Source organism: Danio rerio, chromosome 4 (genome assembly GCF_049306965.1).
Source record: "Danio rerio strain Tuebingen ecotype United States chromosome 4, GRCz12tu, whole genome shotgun sequence".
Taxonomy (NCBI): Eukaryota; Metazoa; Chordata; class Actinopteri; order Cypriniformes; family Danionidae; genus Danio; species Danio rerio.
In genome coordinates, this window is record NC_133179.1 from 67,787,539 (window position 1) to 67,806,590 (window position 19,052).

The window sequence follows — 19,052 nt, forward strand, 5'->3', positions numbered from 1 at the left end:
TTATATAATTGGTATAATTAAACAATACTTTCACTATAACGTAAATTAGAAGTGTAATAGAAAAAATATTTATTTTTGCGCCATTTTGAATTTTACTCGAATACAAATACAAATACTTTTCCCCCTCAACAAATACAAATACCGGCTGCTCCGCACATCCCTAATATATATATTCTGTAGTGTTTGAGTTTATCTTTCAACAGGAAACAATAATATAACTTGTCATAAAATACCCCAAACTGCTCATGCATAGTAGAATCTTTATCTGCTAGGTTCTGCAATATCTTGATTATATCTGGTTCTTTGTGTTGCTCTTCCCAGATTTCTGCAATGGAGATGGGAAATACTAGTTCTTTTATAGCTGAATACACGACAACCAGGTAAGGGATGAATGCAAGATAAAAGCACCTGGTGCTTCATTCAGTGTTCCCTTATTGTACTCAACCACAAAGTCAAATTTTTGAAGACAAAGGGGCCAGCGGATTAAACGTGAGGTGGTCTTCGTGGAGTTCATGACCCACTGAAGAGTGGAATGATCAGTGACAATAATGAAGAGTTTTGCCTCCAGGAAATGTCTCCACTTTTCGATAGCCTCTAGCAGGGGTTTTCAAACTTTTAGGACACACGCCCCCCCAAGTTTGTCCAATTTCACTCGCGCCCCCTCCCTTTTTCGTCCAACGAGCCAAAATTATAAGGCATGTGCAAACATCACTCCCATATTATTTGCTGCGTTTAAAGTGCATATAATAATTACACTGAATCATAAACATGTAGCTTACCTGATTCAGTGTGATAAATGAGTCTGTTTTTGATGTACGTACACACAGAAAATGCTGCTTCGCAGAGCCAAGTTGAAGCAAAAGGCAAGAGTACATAAATTTCAAGTTCCGAAAGTTCAGCATATTCTGTATCCACTGCCAGCCAGAATTCTGAGTGTGGTTGAGTCGAACAGTGTCTTCAAAGTACGGTCACTTGAAAGGTGCAGAAGGGCATCCAGCGCTTCGTAAACTTGGTTCCAATTATGCTGCTCAGAAAAATACCTATTGAAATGTGCAGACAGAGATGGCAGATGGAGAGTGATTTCCGTTTTAGTAGTATCCCAGTTAAACACATTTTCTTTGATAAATTCATCCAAGGTCAGGAACATTTCTAGATTTTCTTGCATCCACCTGCCCTCTCCATCGCTCCAGTTTCTTCACAAAGCCCACAATTTCATCAGACATTGTTAGTAGGTTTGAACACAGGCCTTGAAGGGACAAATTAAGCGAATTAAGCCTATCAAATATGTCAGACAGGTATGTACAATCTGTGAGCCACTTAGTGTCAGTAAAACGACTCCTAAAGGAAGATCCACAATCAATTAGAAAAATCCTCAGTTCGTCATGCAATGAAAAAATACGCTGCAGGATTTTGCCTGTGGAGAGCCATCTAACCTCCTTGTGTTGACTGGTCATCGTTTGTTTTTGTCCTCTTAATGCTAATTCTTTACATCGAAAAAAGTTGACAAATCTTTTGACATTGGATGTTTCATCTGAAAGTGACGCACCAGTTTCACAGGTTTTAAACAGTCATTTGCAAGGACCTCTGAACACACAACACATTGTGGACATGGTTCGTTATTAATCGTATTGTATGTACTGTTTATCATACTTCCGTTGCTTTGATGCACACAGGCCTTGGTTTTTGCAGTGAACGTTAATCCTCTCGGTGTGGAGATCCCCGTTGACGCGGAGGGTTGGTCATCTGTTTGCTTTAATGTTTCAGAAGGGCACTCGTCATCTTTTTTGTCAGACGATTTACCGGTGTTATCTTCACCGTCATTCATTTTGAAAAGCCACAGGTCCATTTTTTGTATATGTTTTACGCGATCGCATTAACTACAAAAGGTGCCTCGTGCTTGTTAGTTAGCTGCGGGACTAATCAGATTGACTCTTGTGAACATAAAAAAACATCATATTTACTCGAGTGCACACCTCAGTTTCTCGCTCCCCCTTAACAGGCGCTGGCGCCCCACAGTTTGAAATCCCCTGGCCTATAGTATGGCTAAACATTCCTTCCCTGTAGCTGAGTAATTAACCTCCAGTTTGGTCAGTGTTCGACTTCCATAGACAATAAATTCCTCCTGTCCTTGCGCCTTGTGTTGTGTCAACACTGCACCTACTCCTGAATCACTGGCATCGGTGGAAACCACAAAGGGGAGTCGGAGATCAGGATGTCAAAGGATGGGAGGCGAGGTGAGATAAGTCTTTAATTTCTTCAATGCTTATTGACATTGAGGTGTCCATTGAAAAATTTGCCCTTTTTTCTTCAATAAGTTCATAGGCTCTGCAATTTGAGGAAAGTTTGGCACAAACATATGGTACCACCCTGCCAATCCAAGGAATCTTTTAACGTCTTTGATGTTTTTTGAAACCGGGTAGGATTTTATCGCTTCTACTTTAATGGAATCAGAAGGAATGACCTGGGTGTTCACCACATGTCCCAGAAATGATAATTTATGTTGGCAGAATTTACTTTTCTTCAGGTTAATGATCAGACCAGCTTTGTGTAACCAGGTGATGACACTTTGAAGATCTTTAAAGTGTTGGGTGACTGAGGGCGAGTATATGATGATGTCATCAATATACATATAACACATTTTTCCCCGCAACTCTCCTAGGACAGACTCCATTAATTGCTGGAATGTTGCTGGGTCATTTTAAAGTCCAAAGAGCATAACTTTAAAGTGGTATAGGCCCAAGAGCAATGAACGCAGTCTTGGATTCACTTCCAGGCTTCATAGTTACCTGCCAGTACCCACTGTTGAGATCAATCGTGGAGAAGATGACAGCACCAGAGAGGGATTCCATCTCTTTCTGTGATAGAGTTCACTTTACGATAGTCCACACAGAACCTCATACTACTATCTTTTTTGGGGACAAGGACATTAGCCGCATTTCCACTATCGGCCAGTGCGAGCCAGGGCTTTAATCGGGCCGCGCCAATAGCCTGGGAGGTTTAGAAATGAGGCCGAAATCATGTCGCGTTTCCACTGTCGGGCTAGTAGCTCACAGCGCGTCACGCAAACACCGCCCACAGAACGTCCGCGAATCAAACGTCACACAACCCGCCCACTTCAGCGGGAATCAGGACAGGCAGATAAAGCACACCATAGAATCATCACAAAACGAAACCATTAAAATGAAGACAACCGAAACAAACAAATGACACGTTACTGTACAGCAGTACATGAAATGTCTATACGCACAGACCTGTGTATTTCCATTCATTACATTTGTTTACTCGCCGACCGACTGTTGGCATTGTGCATCGAGTGCTCTCGCCACTAACAGAGGGAACCAACACAGAGAGCGCACACATCCATAATATAAAGCCACAGAAATTATCCTTTATAACTCGATATGGCATGTATTTTATAACATCCTCGTTTTGATAGACGTCGTGTTAAGTGTTTTACAGCACAAGAGCGAGTAGCCTATTAAAATATAGCCATATTTGTTGCGTTCAGCAGCTATTCACTAAAGCTCTTCATTTAAAGTTTCATTTATAAATTTAACCACGTCATATAAAAAACATAAACAGTTGTTTGAGGATATAGAACACATTTTGTGTTTGGACTTTCCCTCGATGCGCTTAAAGCAGCGAGCGCTGCGCAGGACTGAGTGACAGAAAAAAAAGGTGTAGGCTAGATTCTGCTTTCACTCACCGAAATAATGCTCTGTTTGCGTTATTTGATTAATATCATCGCATCCAAATACTTTACATAATTTGTTAAGTTTTATGTCTTTCTGTTGTATTTATATTGTGTATTATCTCCAAAATAAATAAAGAAAAAAGCCACTCGCGGCATAACAGAGCTGTGAAGGAGCGCTCTTGCCCGGTCTCACACACACATACAGGCATCTAAACGCGCACAAACAAACATTTTAAACTTGACAAAAACTCTGGAAAACCTTTACTGTTTGCTGTGTCAATAATATGGTGTAAAGATTATTATGCTTTATTGAAACAAAGGAGGACGCAGCAAAAAGCCTCACTATAAAATAAAATGCTAATATACTTTATTATTTTATGCAGCAGCCTTACATTTAAAAGGGAAACATAAGGGTGATCATACGCAAAAAGACCCCAGACTATAAGGCCAGATGTTTTCTTTCCCTTATTTCTTTATTTGTTTGGTGCATGTACTCATGTGCGATCAGAAAACTGCCCGCCTCTCCTTTCACTCCGCCCCGAAGCCCCAGCTGGCTCTCCTTGGCCCAAGGTATTTGGCGGACCGAAAAAGGCTGGCCGCTGGCCCCAAGAAAGCCCCGCTTTAGCCCGATTAAGCCCCGGAAGTGACAGTGGAAAAGTCACTGGCCTTGGCTCGCTCGCTTTAGGCGTGATAGGGGAAATGCAGCTAATGCGTGAGGCCCACGCTAAGTGTGTAGGTTCTGTGAGGCCATTCATTAGCATTTCTTTGACTTGCTCTTTAACAATCTCTTGCTTCTCTGGTTTTAAACGGTATGGATGTTGTCTGATCAGCACAGGGTAGTCAGTATACAAGCAGTGCTGTAGAACAGTTGTTCTTCCAAGCTGGGAGGTACGTACTTGTGGATTCTGCAGAAGTAGATGATGTAACTGGCACTTTTCTTCTGGATGCAGGTAAGTTTGATCAACTATTGCTTTTATTATTGTCTTGTCATCTTTATTATCTGGTAACTAGAATAGACTTTGTGGTGGGAGAATTGAGGTAAACAACGAAAGAGCTTGGCTTGAGTTTTTTCTGTGCACTTTTTTTCTTCTGGTGCAGGTATGTTTTTTTCTGAAATAAATAAATAAGTGAGAGCTGTGGAAGGGAGGATAGCAAATGGAATAGGAAAAAAACATATTGTAAAGAATGACATTTGTTTTTGCCCGTCCTAAAGGTATGGCGGTCTCACTATTAGCAAAGTAGAGGAGACCATGGGGCCATTGATGAAGAACATCAAGGGAAGCAAGTGCTGACCTCAAATGTTCGTAAAGTAGGGTATAGCTGGCTCCAGTGTCGATTATGGCTTTTCCAGACCAAGCTCCAAGGGTGCTTGATAAAATTAGCTGTTGTGGTATGAACTCATGGGTAGGAGGATGACTTGGTTTTGCTGTAATTGTGGAGTTGGAGTTGTTACTGAGATGCTGTTGTGGGAAGGTGCAGGCCTTCGATGCTGTGTGGGTATAGATTATCTCCTTCAGCAGTGGTTCTCAATATACCAATATAAAATATACCAGGATTTCGAAGCGATGATTTGACTGACATGAAAAGTGACCAATCTCAGTCGACCTTGTCTAGTTTTGCGTTGAACGTAAGGGCGGGACAAAGGCCTTTCTGTGTTCCAGTGACAGAAAACAACAACTTAAAAACAAATGCATTATTGAAATAATGCTTTTTGGGTGTTTTTACTATAGAGATGTCTATGTTATTCACAAGAGTAATTAAGCCGCGGACATCCTGCCATTTTTCATTCTCTCCGACGGATTTTACTCGCCTCTAACCTATCACTCTTCTGAAGCCTAGTTTAATACAATCTGAGAGCATACTCACACTATGTACAGTTGCTTTGAACTAGGCCAAAGCACGCTTGTCCTCCATTCAGGCCAGGGCACGCTTACAATATCGATGATGCACTGTTCAGTAGAGAAGTGCTCTCGCTCAGCACAGTGGAGACTTCTCTAGTTATGTTGTTTTAGTCGTTTGGGATGCAGTGTTACACAATCAAATATTTTGCAGAACAGATCCGCCAATTTTGACGCTCATAAACAGTCATAAAGTCCTCGTGCTGCAGGAATTAGGAGGTTTGCAAAAGGCACAGCTGTGGTGCATTGAGGAGTTTGCGTCTTTAATAAACTACAACAGTTTGCATTCATTGAACGGTAAGAATGATTAATTAATACATATGAAATAGTCTCTTAAAAGAAACGTCTTGCTTTCAGTTTCTGGCTTAGGCGCGTTTTGCACTCACACACAAGCGTACCACGCCAAAGCCCAAGTGAACTGTGCCTGAGCCCGATTCAGCACACTCACACTTCTCAAACGATCAGGCAAACAGGCCTGGGCACGGTTTGGATAGCATAGTGTGAGTAGGCTCTAAGAGTGTCGGCGCGAGCTGCAGGTAATGCGCAATTATTCATTTCTGCAAATGTCGCAAGTGCTTTATTTTAACACGAGAGTGCAGTCATGTAGTTAATCGCCAAAACTGGATATCCGAGCCCTTAAATAGGCTTTTTCAAATGAACTGCAAGTCCTCTCATGATCTCATCATCGCGTGTGTGTGCTCAGACTATATACAATTGTGATCTCTCAGAAGTAGAAATTATTTATCTTTGCTCCTTGACTAAACTTACTCAAAAACTTTCAAGTATTTAGAATTAGATTGATGCATGACCGGTGACAATGCTAACGCACTTACTTGGCTGTACTGTGATGTGAAACTTAGCCTACCATAACTTTTAGCAAAGGTGAAACTTTTTATTTCTTTACGGCAAAAGAATTATGCTAGAAATGTTTCTGGATGAGGTATTTATGTGATTTATACATAATAGGGGTGTTCTGATCTGTCTTAAAGCATCAACAATTTGTACAGGCATTACAGGTCAAAGCAATCTGTTACATTTACCAAAATAAACAATATTAAAGCACTGCTTTGAGAAATGTAGTGTTGTCAGAAACCAAGTAATTTGTTTTTCTTATTTTATTACCGACAGTGTTCTTGTCTTTTTTGTAAAATTATTTCAGTTTAGGATCAAGCGTAAAATAAAATATTGTATAGACAACAAGCAATTAAGAAAAACAGTGTAAAATATGTAAATAAAAACCCAAGTTTAAATATTTTCATCATATACTTTAAACATTTAAAAGCCTGAAAGTATTGTTTAAAAATGGACAAAAAGTGTCTCTATGGCCTTAAAAGTATGTGGTAGTTTTGCCAGTGCTATTGAAAATGATTCATTGTCATGTACAGAAAAAAATAGACCATACTTTGTTAATGCAAATACCTATATGTAGCCTTGTGATTTAAACAATTAAACAATTTAAATAATTGTATAATTAAAAAAGGGCCATAATGAAAAAAATTTTTTTTTTCAAAAGTAATTAACTAGTACTCAGAGTAGTTTTTTAGAGTAATTTGTAAAATATTAGTATCATTTACTAAAACTTGTATTATTTTAGCAGTGTATTATAACTTGAGTACAAATATTCTGTTCTCTTTTCATCTGTGAGATAACATTAACAAATAAACAAAAAAATGCACAAGCACAATTAGTAAAGGTGTATTATATTATAAATAAATGATTAATTAATTGTTATATTATTATTAATAAATGGTTTTTATTTGTATAAATCAATAGACAGTTCATATGCAGTATTTTTATGAATTGCTGAAAAAACATTGCAGGTGTTCAACACATTGCATGTCAGTCTTGGCTTATTATATTAACGCTGTTTTTAGGATCTAAAAATGTATTCTTTAAAAAGCAAAAAGATTCCAATGGCGACACCTGCTGGTACGTGAAGAATATGGTCAATACTGATGAACTTTACACTCAAATGTTTGCATATCATCAGCATGCTGTAATCCATTTCCTAAGCAGCAAAAGTATTTTTTAGACTAGTTTGTTGGCCAGTTGTAGTCAGTGCAATGCTAAACGTTACTGTTTCACTTTAATTAGTTTTGTCTCACATCGTCCCACAACATCATATAGTTTAGAAAACTGTACAATGTTTTATAATAATTTATTATTTTGGTGTCCATTTCATTCAGCATATTTAAAATTAGGGCCTCCACGTTTTTTGACATACTTTAAATCAGGGTTTCTACAGGTGTCACCAAGTTAAATGTAAGACTTTTTAAGACCATTATGAATGAAATTTTAGACTAAGGAATTTTTCAACTGGCCCAGATGAAAAAGATTTTTATATGTCCAAACAAAAAATATTTTAATATAAAATATTTAATAATACAATAATAAATAATAACATTAATAATAATAATAACATTAAAATATTTTAGATATTTCTTAGCAAAAGATCTTAAATATTGTGTAAAAAGAAGAGAGCTCTACTTGGATCCACACACTTTTTTTCCCCAAAATAAACTTTCTTTAAAATAAAAAAAAACAAATAACAAATGTTTCAAAAGTTTTAAAAACTATATTAAACTAAATCTATGCACAACAATTTGTCCAGGTCGATATCCTCAGCAGTCCTTATCATTATGATAAACAGAGTTAAAATGTCTTGTTGGTGATTGTATGGGTTTTGGCCAGATTGGGTAACAAAACATGAACACAGGAAAATCAAGACTTGTTTAAAAAGATTTAAGACATACAGCACAATATTTTAGTAAATATAAGTTTTTTTTAAGGCCTAAATTTTTTATTTTGGAATTTAAGACATTTTAATACCCAGCGGAAACCCTGTTTAAACACAATAGCCCAGGTAATTAGTTATTATAATAATGTAGGTCAAACTAAGATAATATCTGTGAGAACTAGTAACAACTACAAAAACAAGTTTAAACCCATAAAGAAGTTGATAAAAAAAGGGAATTGTGATCAATGTGACATTTGCAAATGGAAAGTACTAAGCCAACACAATCACTGTAATAGCAGATATCTTCTATGAGAATACTGTAGGTCAAATATTGTCAGCTCAATTAAACCTTTTTAATTTTTTGTTTTTATTTATTTTATATAGCGCCAGTGCTCAAGGACACTTAACAAACAAAGAGAACAAGAAAAGCAATAACCTTAAGAAGGTAGTGAAAATAGGAGACGAATAATACATAACAAGTATGACATAAATAAGAACAAGTGATGAAACTCATTCTGTCTTTAAATGAGTGCTTATGTGCATTTAGGAGAACTAGGCAGCACACTCAGGGCTGCAAGATGGATTAATTTAGTATTCTTCTTATTAAAATATATCTGAATGAGGATCAAATGACTGAGTTGGTCTTGGAGAATTAAAACCAACCTGTTTGTTCCTGCAGATCTTCCTGTTTGACTGTGAATGTTTCTTCAATCTTCACATCTTCACTCTCCTCTTTAATAAATGCCATCTTTATAACAGTGTGGAGATCAGTCACTTCAGCAGTTTTTCTCTGCGTTTGGACACTTTATCCTGTTTAAAAAAATAAAAACATTAAAAACGTCCTGATTAAAATAAATAAAACAATGAACAGAATCAAAATAACTTCTCTTCATTACTTGCTTTAACAGTTTCATATGAGAGTCATTAACAAAAATAAATCAGGTAAGTCTGAGCAAGACACAATGAGCTGATTAAAACTAGTACTCCATTTCTTATATATAGTGATTTGTCCTTAGAATGGAATGACATTATGCTTTTAATAAATTAAACCTTAATTAAAACACTTATTACTCACATTTCTGTTGCTTTATTCAAACAATAGCCCTAATTACTGTGAGTAAATTGTACTTCGTTGTAAAAAGAGTCAAAATAATGCCAACAGCAGGTTCATAATATAACATCGGATGAAAACCCTGAAACTTTATTCAATCGCTTTATATTTATGTAAAGGTTTTAAAAACAAACCTTTCTCCAGCTGAATCAAGCGCAAGAGCAGCGCAGCCTAATGACGTCACACGCCACGCCAAAATAAAAGTCTTTTGTTTTTAGTTTTTTGCCACTTACTGTTGCAGTCATGACTTGTTCAAACATTTCTCTCCCTAGTTTTCTACTTGACACTTGCTCTCTCTCTCTCTCTCTCTCTCTCTCTCTCTCTTTCTCTCTCTCACACACACACACGCACACACAATCACAGATGTTCAGTATTGGAAGTTGATCAAAACATTTAATCTAAACATTTTAAAACAACTTAAAAAAAAACGTCTTTAGAGGTCATTATCACTAAGTGCCTTTGAGACATCAAAATAAAACAAATAAATAAAGTTTAAGACTTTTTAATTTAACCACATAGTTGTTGTATTATTTAGACATTAGACTGTAAGAAATGAATGTTGGTCAAGCTCCTGCACTTTTTACAATTAATCTATATATATATATATATATATATATATATATATATATATATATATATATATATTTATATATATATATATATATATATATATATATATATATATATATATATAAGTACAATTTACATTTTTCTGACTAATTTGCATGTATTTACATTAATGTGCAGAACATTTTATTGATTACCTAAATTTATGTTATTTCACCAAAATTACACAAATTTTTTGCTGTAAAAACAAATATTAAGCTTCATCTGTAACTTAGCTAGAACTATTCAGTTTTGCGAAACAGTTGTATTATAACCTCATCAGCTTCAGCTGCTCAAAATAATGAATGATGTGCAGTGGCGGAATATTTTTAAACCATGTAACAACAGAGCCACTCCCACCTGCTGGTAGAAACAGGTACTGCTGAATAGATTACTTTTTAAATACCCGACACAAACGCTGCTTTAGGTAGAATACGCGTGATACACACGTGTTGTTAGAACTTTGATAACAAAATAAATGTTATACAACCTATTTTTATTTAAGTGCAACATATTCCAAAAGATCAGGGGCTTTTGACAATACATCAGGGGCTTAAGCCCCGCAACGCCCCTGGTTAGTATTGAAACGTTACCAGCAGGTAACCCAACCATTTGGCGCCCTAGGCAAGATTTCAGGGGGCGCCCCTTCACATCGCAGTAAATTCCACTGCTAGTGTACATTCAGTCATAAGAAACTAAACAGCTTTTTGATCGACTACTGCAAGCTGGGAAAACGTCAGATAAATATGCCAATACAATTAACATTAATGTTGAACAGATCTAATATTTACACATTTGCTTGAGGAAGAAATGATGGGGACAATTGCAGTTTAAGGATCATCCGCACTCTTCCGGTTAACGGAAGCTCTGCTTTCACTTTCGATTTCCTGACTGTTTAAAGTTTATTTTGTGCTAAATGATGTGAAATTTTCGAGTCAACCTGATACAGAAGAGCACAAACACTTTTAAGAGATAGAAAATAACCCATTATATTGTTCAAATGACCGTGTTTGGACGTGTTTAATCGGTGTTCCTTTGAGCTTCAGGAGCAGACAGTGCTATAAATCACGCTTATAAACACGCTTACACATATAAACCCTTCATCATCTCCACAAATCAGCCTAATGTAGAAGTGTTAAACTCACATGCAGAAGTACAGACGCTCTTGTGCAGCAGGAACACGATGTGAGCTCTTTGACGCTTTCGGTTTGTCAACTTCTTCAGTATTTTGGCGGTTGTCAAACTTAAATGCGCTTTACCGCCACCTGCTGGACTGGAGTGCGAAACAGGAGTCTGACATGGAGAGAAACACGAGAAAAACAAACCACACTATAAAACCAAGGGAAAACATTGCTGCTTAAATAAATAAAGGGGAATTATTGTAGCCTCCATATGTTGACAAATACTTTTCTTAATATTTTTCTTTTGTATTGATAATCTTGACATTCTGTTATTACATGCACATGTTTCACACTGATTACATTGTGAGTATAAGTCATGTGGGTGCTTCACTATAAACTCAGTATCTTGTTTAGTCCTGTATGTGCTATTCTGAGGCGGTTATGACCATTTCCTCCCTCCGATTATTCCCCATTTCTCTTCCTTCACATATTCACCATTGGATTGTATACAGATGTCTTCCTGAGTCAATTATATCCCAGTGTTCCTGGCTTATACTCTCTGTCTGAATCTTTATTATAGTTTTGACTTCAGCTTCACTTAATTTAACCTTAAGGTCTAAGTGTGAGTGTGTGTGGGTGTTCCCCAGTACTAGGTTTCACCTGGAAGGGCATCCGCTGTGTAAAACATGGATTACTGGATACTGGAATAGTTGGCAGTTCATTTCACTGTGGCGACCCCTGATAAATAAGGGAATAATCAGAAGGAAAATGAATACATTAATATATACAGTATATATACCTTGTCTATATACATCATATATCGTTATTAACCTTTATCTCTAATGTATATTCTGTTTCTCTTCATGTCCAATATTATTTAAATATTTAATTAATTTCCTCCTCTCTTGCATATATTTTCTACAATAATATACCGTTCTACCATTTCTCTAACTCTACAGTGACCACATTAATCATTTTCTTTACCTTCATTAATGCCAATGTTGAGTTTAGTCTAGTGCAGGGGTGTCAAACGTACGGCTCGCTGGCCAGATCAGGCCCACAAATGATTTTACAATGATTCTGTAAAGTATAAAAATGAGCTGCAATTTATCAATAAAAGAAACTGCTGTTCCAGTAGATGGCGCAATAGCAAATCACAAACTGTTCATTTCATCGAAAACTTGAAAAAATAATATAATTTTCATAAGAAAAAACGTACAGCACGTACATGCAAACACACACACAAACACATTTTGGACCACATCATGCACTTTTTATTTTTTAGATTATATGATCCTTCAATAGGTTGAACAAAACGTATGCAAAAAATAAATAACAGCAGTAATCTTACCTGCTTTATTGGTCGACGTTTACTGTCTGTTATTTTGCTAAAAGCATAATATACTGTATATACATCATTTTTGGTTGCTGCTATTTTAAGTCCAATATACAAGCTTGATCATTTGAGTAACAGTTCGGTTTATATCGAGGGGGATCCAAGGCTGTGTGTCATTTAGATTTGACCCATGCCATGGATTGAACTGGTATATTATACCTAACCCTTTATATGTTTTGTTCAAAATGATTAAACCTCAAATAAACAAGCCAAAACCGACAATTCCAAAAATAAACCTTGATAATATTACTGATTTAAGGAAAAGCCTATGGAGGAAATGCACTCTACAAATGTTAATTTAATTTACACTGCCTCACGAAATTGAGACTAACTTATGGCAGTTTATACATTGTTGCAAATGAAAAGATAATTTAAATTATCATGGTAAAAGACATTTTAAAGTGTTATTATTTACAAGAGAAAAAAATAGGCTCTTATAAAAGGATCCACAACACTGATCAGTGAGCACATACAATTTATGAACATGTACAGATGTATTTGGTGTCTGTATTGTATGTAGAGATGTGCCAAAAAATTCTAAATGATGAACATGACTTTCAACACTTATTTAATAAAGCTTTTAAAAGGAAAAATCCTCTATTTAAGATACACTTTATGTTCAGATAATTGTTCATTTAGCATCACTGTTGTAAAAGCTGACCGCAATGAATGAAACATAAACATTTAAAATTAAGCAGAACAGTTTGTATACGTTGCTGACTGAATTTTGGCTTTTCCCATGCCATAACAAAATAAAACATGTTAAGCGATCATAAGGCAAATAATTACAATAGAGTCTTATGCAAATTCAAGGGACTTAATTTTAACTCAATAAGATCATTGACCAAAAAAGAAAATTTCCCTCATCATTTACTCAAACTCAAGTAATTCTAAAGTTCTGTTTCTTTCTTCTGTTGAACAAAACTATAATATTCTAAAGAATGTTGGAGAGAAAAAAAACAGCCACTGACATCTATGGGAATAAATAATAATAATAATGTGTGTATATGTTCTGGTTTTATAAACATACTGTATTTACTCATCTGAATATAACTATATAATTCATTAATAAATATAATAGCAATAATCTTACATGTAACAATTTTAGTAATTATACTTTAATTATACAGTTTCTGTTATTATAATCTTAACAAAATTATAAAGTATAGATTTTAGTAAAATGTAGTTATTAGAATTACTGTGCTCCATTCTCTTCTTAACATCACATAAGAGCACAACCATCAAATACATAGAAGAGAAACTGGTTCCACACAACTGTCCAAGCATCAGACAGGGAAAACCACAAACTGCTTGATTATTTGATGCATTTTCTATGCACAGTTCAAGTTCAAAAAATAAATAATTCCAAAAAGGTTTCAATTTAAACAACCCCATTTACTTTATGTATAAAAGCTGCAGTTGATACAACTTTGACATGGTCAGACCTTAACTGCACTGTTGTTATGTCAATTGTTATAAGAATTGTGTGGTAAGGAGGATGCAGTAATTATGCATAACAGTCACATTCTAAAATTGCTTGACATTAGTTGAAATGGTGTTGAATAACTTGTTTTTTTTTACAATACATAAAATAACATGGCATTTCATACAATTTCAGTTTAAAATGTATTATTGGAAATTAAAATAAATGGCTGCAGCCTAAAACAATTAACTATTCATATGTTACTATTTTAAAAGGTATGGTGGTGGAAAGGCCATCACTCAAAAATTGACCAATAATTTCCAATGCAGATGCACCAAAGGGTTGGGGTGAGATGGTGGCATTTAATCCTTCCTTGAGTGAATCCTTATCTTGTGGTCAATGGAAGTTTGCAGAGACCCCCTAGTAGTCACTGGACCCTGATAAAAAGAGACACAAAAACTTTTATAGTTGGACTGTAATACAATATACAGTTGAAGTCATAATTATTACCCCCCTTTGAATTTTTTTTCTTTTTAAAATATTTCCCAAATTTTGTTTAACAGAGCAATCATTTTTTACAGTATGTCTGATAATATTTTTTCTTTTGCAAAAAGTCTTATTTGTTTTATTTCGTCAAGAATAAAAACAGTTTTTAATGTTTTTTAACAGCCATTTTAAGGTCAAAATTATTAGACCCCTTAAGCAATATTACCTTCTGATTATTTACAGAAAAAACCATTATTATACAATAACTTGCCTAATTACCCTAACCTGCCTAGTTAACCCTTTAAAAGTCACTTCAAGCTGTATAGAAGTGTCTTGAAAAGAATCTAGTTTAAAAAAATAATAATAATAATTAAAAAAATATAATTTTTTTTTATAAAAAAACAAAAAAAAAGTATTTTTGGCTGGATTTTCCATTTTGGGGGAGGGGGGGGGGGGGGGTAGAAAAACGGATAAACTACTTAAATTCATTATACACATATAGGCGGTGCTGAAACAGCCAATTTCCTTTGACTCAACCAAATCTGAGCTCCTGATGCCCCCTAAAAACGATAGTCCTCTGAGTACCAGCACCCAGACTTTTAATTATTATTTAATTATATATATATATATATATATATATATATATATATATATATATATATATATATAAACTAAGTTTACATATTCTATTGTTTGATCAGTTAGCAGGCTTACATTCATTGCGTATGCATAAATGTAATAAAAAAATGTAAATTAACAGTATTATCAGACATTTGTCATTAAAATCATAGTTCATGTCTTTAAAATCATCATAGTTCACTGACAAAAAATAAAAATAATATATGCCTATAGTTCACCACCAAACTTTTTGTTGCGGTGCACCTGATGCTGAGCATAGCCATTTCCCAGCAGCACCAGGTTTGCTTGATTGGTGAACTATAGGCATATATTATTTTTATTTTTTTGTCAGCAAACTATGATCTTATTTTAATGACAAATGTCTGATAATACTGTTAATATATATATCATTAAAAGTATGGGTGCTGGTACTCAGAGGACTATCGTTTTGAGGGGATATCAGGTGCTCAGATTTGGTTGACCAATCAGAGGAAATTTCTGCAAGTTTCAGCACTGCCTATATGTATATAATGAATTTTAAAAGTAGTTTATCCGTTTTGCTACCGTTTGCCTTTTGTATTGAATAGATGTATTAAAAACATTAATGCCATAGCCCCTTAAAATAAAATTTCCACAAAAATCTAAGAAAACAAACACGAGAACTGCTGAAATCTGCTGCTGTTTGCCTTGTGTTGCCTAGAATTCAGTCTCCACTGTTTGCCCTTCGGGTCAAAAATGGGTTTGCTTTACTAAACTTCTAAATTAATGCAGTTAAATTAAATTCAAGTCTTCAAATTCAAGTCATTTACAACAACAATATCTTCATCATAAACTGTAAATGTCTAGGTTTTCCCTCATCAGTGTGTAGTATTTCATCAGTGTTTACTCGGTGGGCAACACCTTTTTGATTACAGTAAAGAGTGGATTTTTAATGCTAAAGGTACCTATGCAAGTGTGACAGTTTTTAGCAAGACAGTATTCATAAAAGTTAAAACAGGAGATTTGGTAACACTTTAAAATAACTACACAATTCAGTGAATCATTTATTAAACATTAGCAAATAGTTAATTCATTATTTGTTGTATAAACATCAACTCTACATTAGATGTTAGTATCAGTTAATAAATACAGCTACAATGCTGTTTTTTTACTTATAAGCACATGTATAATCTGCTTAATGATTTTGTTTTCATGCTATGTTAATGATTAATTTTTTATTACTAAATTAAGTATTGCATTATTTACAAACCAGTTATATAAAATAGTTGGTATAGCTGCATAATTAAACAATTAATAAACTTGTGTGTGTGTGTGGGTGTATGTATGCATGTATATATATATATATATATATATATATATATATATATATATATATATATATATATATATATACATACATATGTGTGTGTGTGTGTGCTCTATATGTGTGCTCTTATAAATAACAATTAAAGGCATTGTATCAAATAAACAATAAATCATTTCAATTTTATTTAAAAAATAAAATGACTAAAGTTTAAACTTTACTAATTATCAGGGGTGTCCAAATATAACATAAAAATGGGGAAAACAACAACAATATAATGATTTAACAATATATTATGATAGAACATGTGAATGTTATTTAGCGATGTTTCAACAGTACAATGATTTTATTTTAGTTAAGATTGCAATTTCATTTGATACAGCTTCATTTGTGTATCTTCAAATTAATAGAAATGAATAAGTAGTTTATTTTTTCCTAAGAATATAACTGAGCTTTTAATTGTTGTTTATAAGGGACTTACAAAGCATAAATAGTACATATAATGGTGCATACTGCATAGTGTGCAGTTATAAAGTGTTACTGCAGATTCTTATTGTGTGTGTTGGGAGTGTTCGTGTGTCAGTAGGTTTTGTGGTGTGAAAATTGTTTTATAGCTGATGGGTCAAAATTACCCCGAAGTACAACCGTTCTACATAAATGTGTATACCTTAATGAAAACAGAAAATGAATAATCTTTTTTTTAATGTTAAGGTCATTTTAGAAATAGATTACAGAAAAAAAAATTGTTTAGGGTATTTTAGTTTTTTTGCTGTTAAAATGGTGTTAGTGTCATTTTTACCCTTAAGTCAAAAGGAGGGTTAAAGCAAAGAAAAAAAAAAAAAGATGTTAAGCATTTATTTCAGCAAAAGAAAAAAAATGTTTCTGACAAATTTAAGCGTTACATTTAAGACAGAATTATTAGTGTGTAAGAACAGCTGTTTGGTGCGTTTTTGTGCCAAGATGATGGAGCAACATTTTAAGAAGTGCTGTTGGCAAATATTGCAGAGCTTTGTTGCTTGGCTACTTTTCTGCTGAGAATGGGCATTTTTAGATAATTTCTTTTTTATTTAATGAAAGTTATTTTGTATAAATGTATATATGATGTGCAATCTATTTACCAGCGTAAAGCAAAGATAGGTTATTGGATACTTTTTACTTGTGTACATTTTTGAGGCCATCTCTTTACTTTCACTTGAGTCCAAAAGTATAACCAGTTCTTCAAAGTTTACCTGTCATTTTAACCATGAGTACTTGTGCTTAAGGATGCATGCACTTTAGTCATATCTGATATCAACTATGAGTATATTAACCTAGAAAATGGAGCCATATAAATTTTTGGTTCAGGGTTTTTACATTTGATTCAACAAAAAAGGCACCAAAGTTTTTTGTTTTTTTACAGTTATCTTTCATCCTAACTTAGCTTATATTTACTTTAACGAATTCCAAATGTTACATATAAAACAAACAAAACAAAACCATAAATAAATAAATAAATATCTTTTTATATAACTTTGCAGCTCTAGTTCAAGTAATGTTCATAAACTGTCACACAGTTTAAGTCTTATAATGAACATTGAATATGGCATTATGCAATGAGTTATAATGTGATATTAAATCACATATTGAAAAATAAGATTAACATTGTTGGCCAAAAAAAAAAAAGTACCTGATGGAAGTGGAAGAAGAGACAAATAGATCTTTATAGAGCACGGTGGATTCCATACAAAGACTGGTTGCTGAGGAGTGTCTGGATCAAGGGACCACAGCTAACATCAGAAGAGAATTCTGCATAAGACAGGTAAGAATTTTATTGTAAATAAACATTAAATAGAAAAATAAATCAAGTATCTAGTACATGACCTCTCAATAAAAAATCTGTCTCATTAATTTAATGTAGGAATTTAGTACATTTCATGCATTTTCACAACATTGGGGGAATGGGGGAAACATATTATACTTGTGAAAAAACTCTTTCAAAAACACCTGAAAAAATTACAATACAATTAACAAGTAATATTTTTCCAATCAGAGATTTGTGCCCCTAAAATACAACAATTAGTAAATAAATTTACAGCATATGACAACAGAACAAACCTTATGCCAGTGTGATAGAAAGTAATTATTAATAGTAAAAAATAAAATAATGAATATTGTTAAATAAAAATAATAAATATATATAAAATTAACTAATTAATTAATTTCTTACAATTATAGACAATGACATTTCCATTAACCCTGTCTGAGTGACACGTCGTGAGGCCATTACGTCACATGATCAACGGCTGTTTGTCAACAGATGACATTGCACCCTCAACGTTTGTTTTTTTATAATGGGTTGATATTTAGCTCAAGAATTATCTGTAAATACAAAATTTGTACATATAACAATCCTGTTCATTCGTAGTTATCCGTTTGTTTACATATTAACTTTTTTGTTGTTGTTTATTCGGTTTTAAGCTTAAGGTTCATTTGTCCGTTGTTGGTAAGTACCGTTATTCCGTTAAATAACGTCAGCCTTGCAACATCGTAAGATTATTTATTAATTTATTTGTTAAGTATGCGCTATCCAGTTAAGGACTTTTTACCGTAAAACCATGATTTTTGGCGCACTGAATAAAAATACACACGTTACCTAAAATACTTAAAATATGTTTCTGTT

The 19,052-nt window shown here is 34.1% G+C and overlaps 2 protein-coding genes across 10 annotated transcripts in view; one reads left to right on the forward strand and one right to left on the reverse strand.

Annotated features, from left to right (window-relative positions):
- The window catches only part of LOC137491262 (tripartite motif-containing protein 16-like), a 496,597-nt gene that overhangs the window by 151,283 nt on the left and 326,262 nt on the right, over positions 1-19,052 (forward strand). The window lies entirely within an intron of this gene.
- Positions 1-19,052, reverse strand: part of LOC110439620 (uncharacterized) — a 47,857-nt gene that overhangs the window by 6,696 nt on the left and 22,109 nt on the right. For 4 of the 9 annotated variants that reach the window (XM_073948875.1, XM_073948873.1, XM_073948872.1 and 1 more), the window contains 4 exons: positions 12,152-12,247; positions 11,828-11,905; positions 11,192-11,339; positions 8,993-9,139 (listed from right to left, as the gene is read on the reverse strand). In XM_073948875.1, the coding sequence (XP_073804976.1) occupies positions 8,993-9,077 (85 nt within the window). In that variant the 5' untranslated portion in view covers positions 9,078-9,139; positions 11,192-11,339; positions 11,828-11,905; positions 12,152-12,247. Of the gene's footprint in view, positions 1-8,992; positions 9,140-9,404; positions 9,604-11,191; positions 11,340-11,827; positions 11,906-12,151; positions 14,424-18,059; positions 18,179-19,052 lie in introns of those variants that run through there. The other 5 variants (XM_073948877.1, XM_068220400.2, XM_073948878.1 and 2 more) reach the window with 3 other exon arrangements.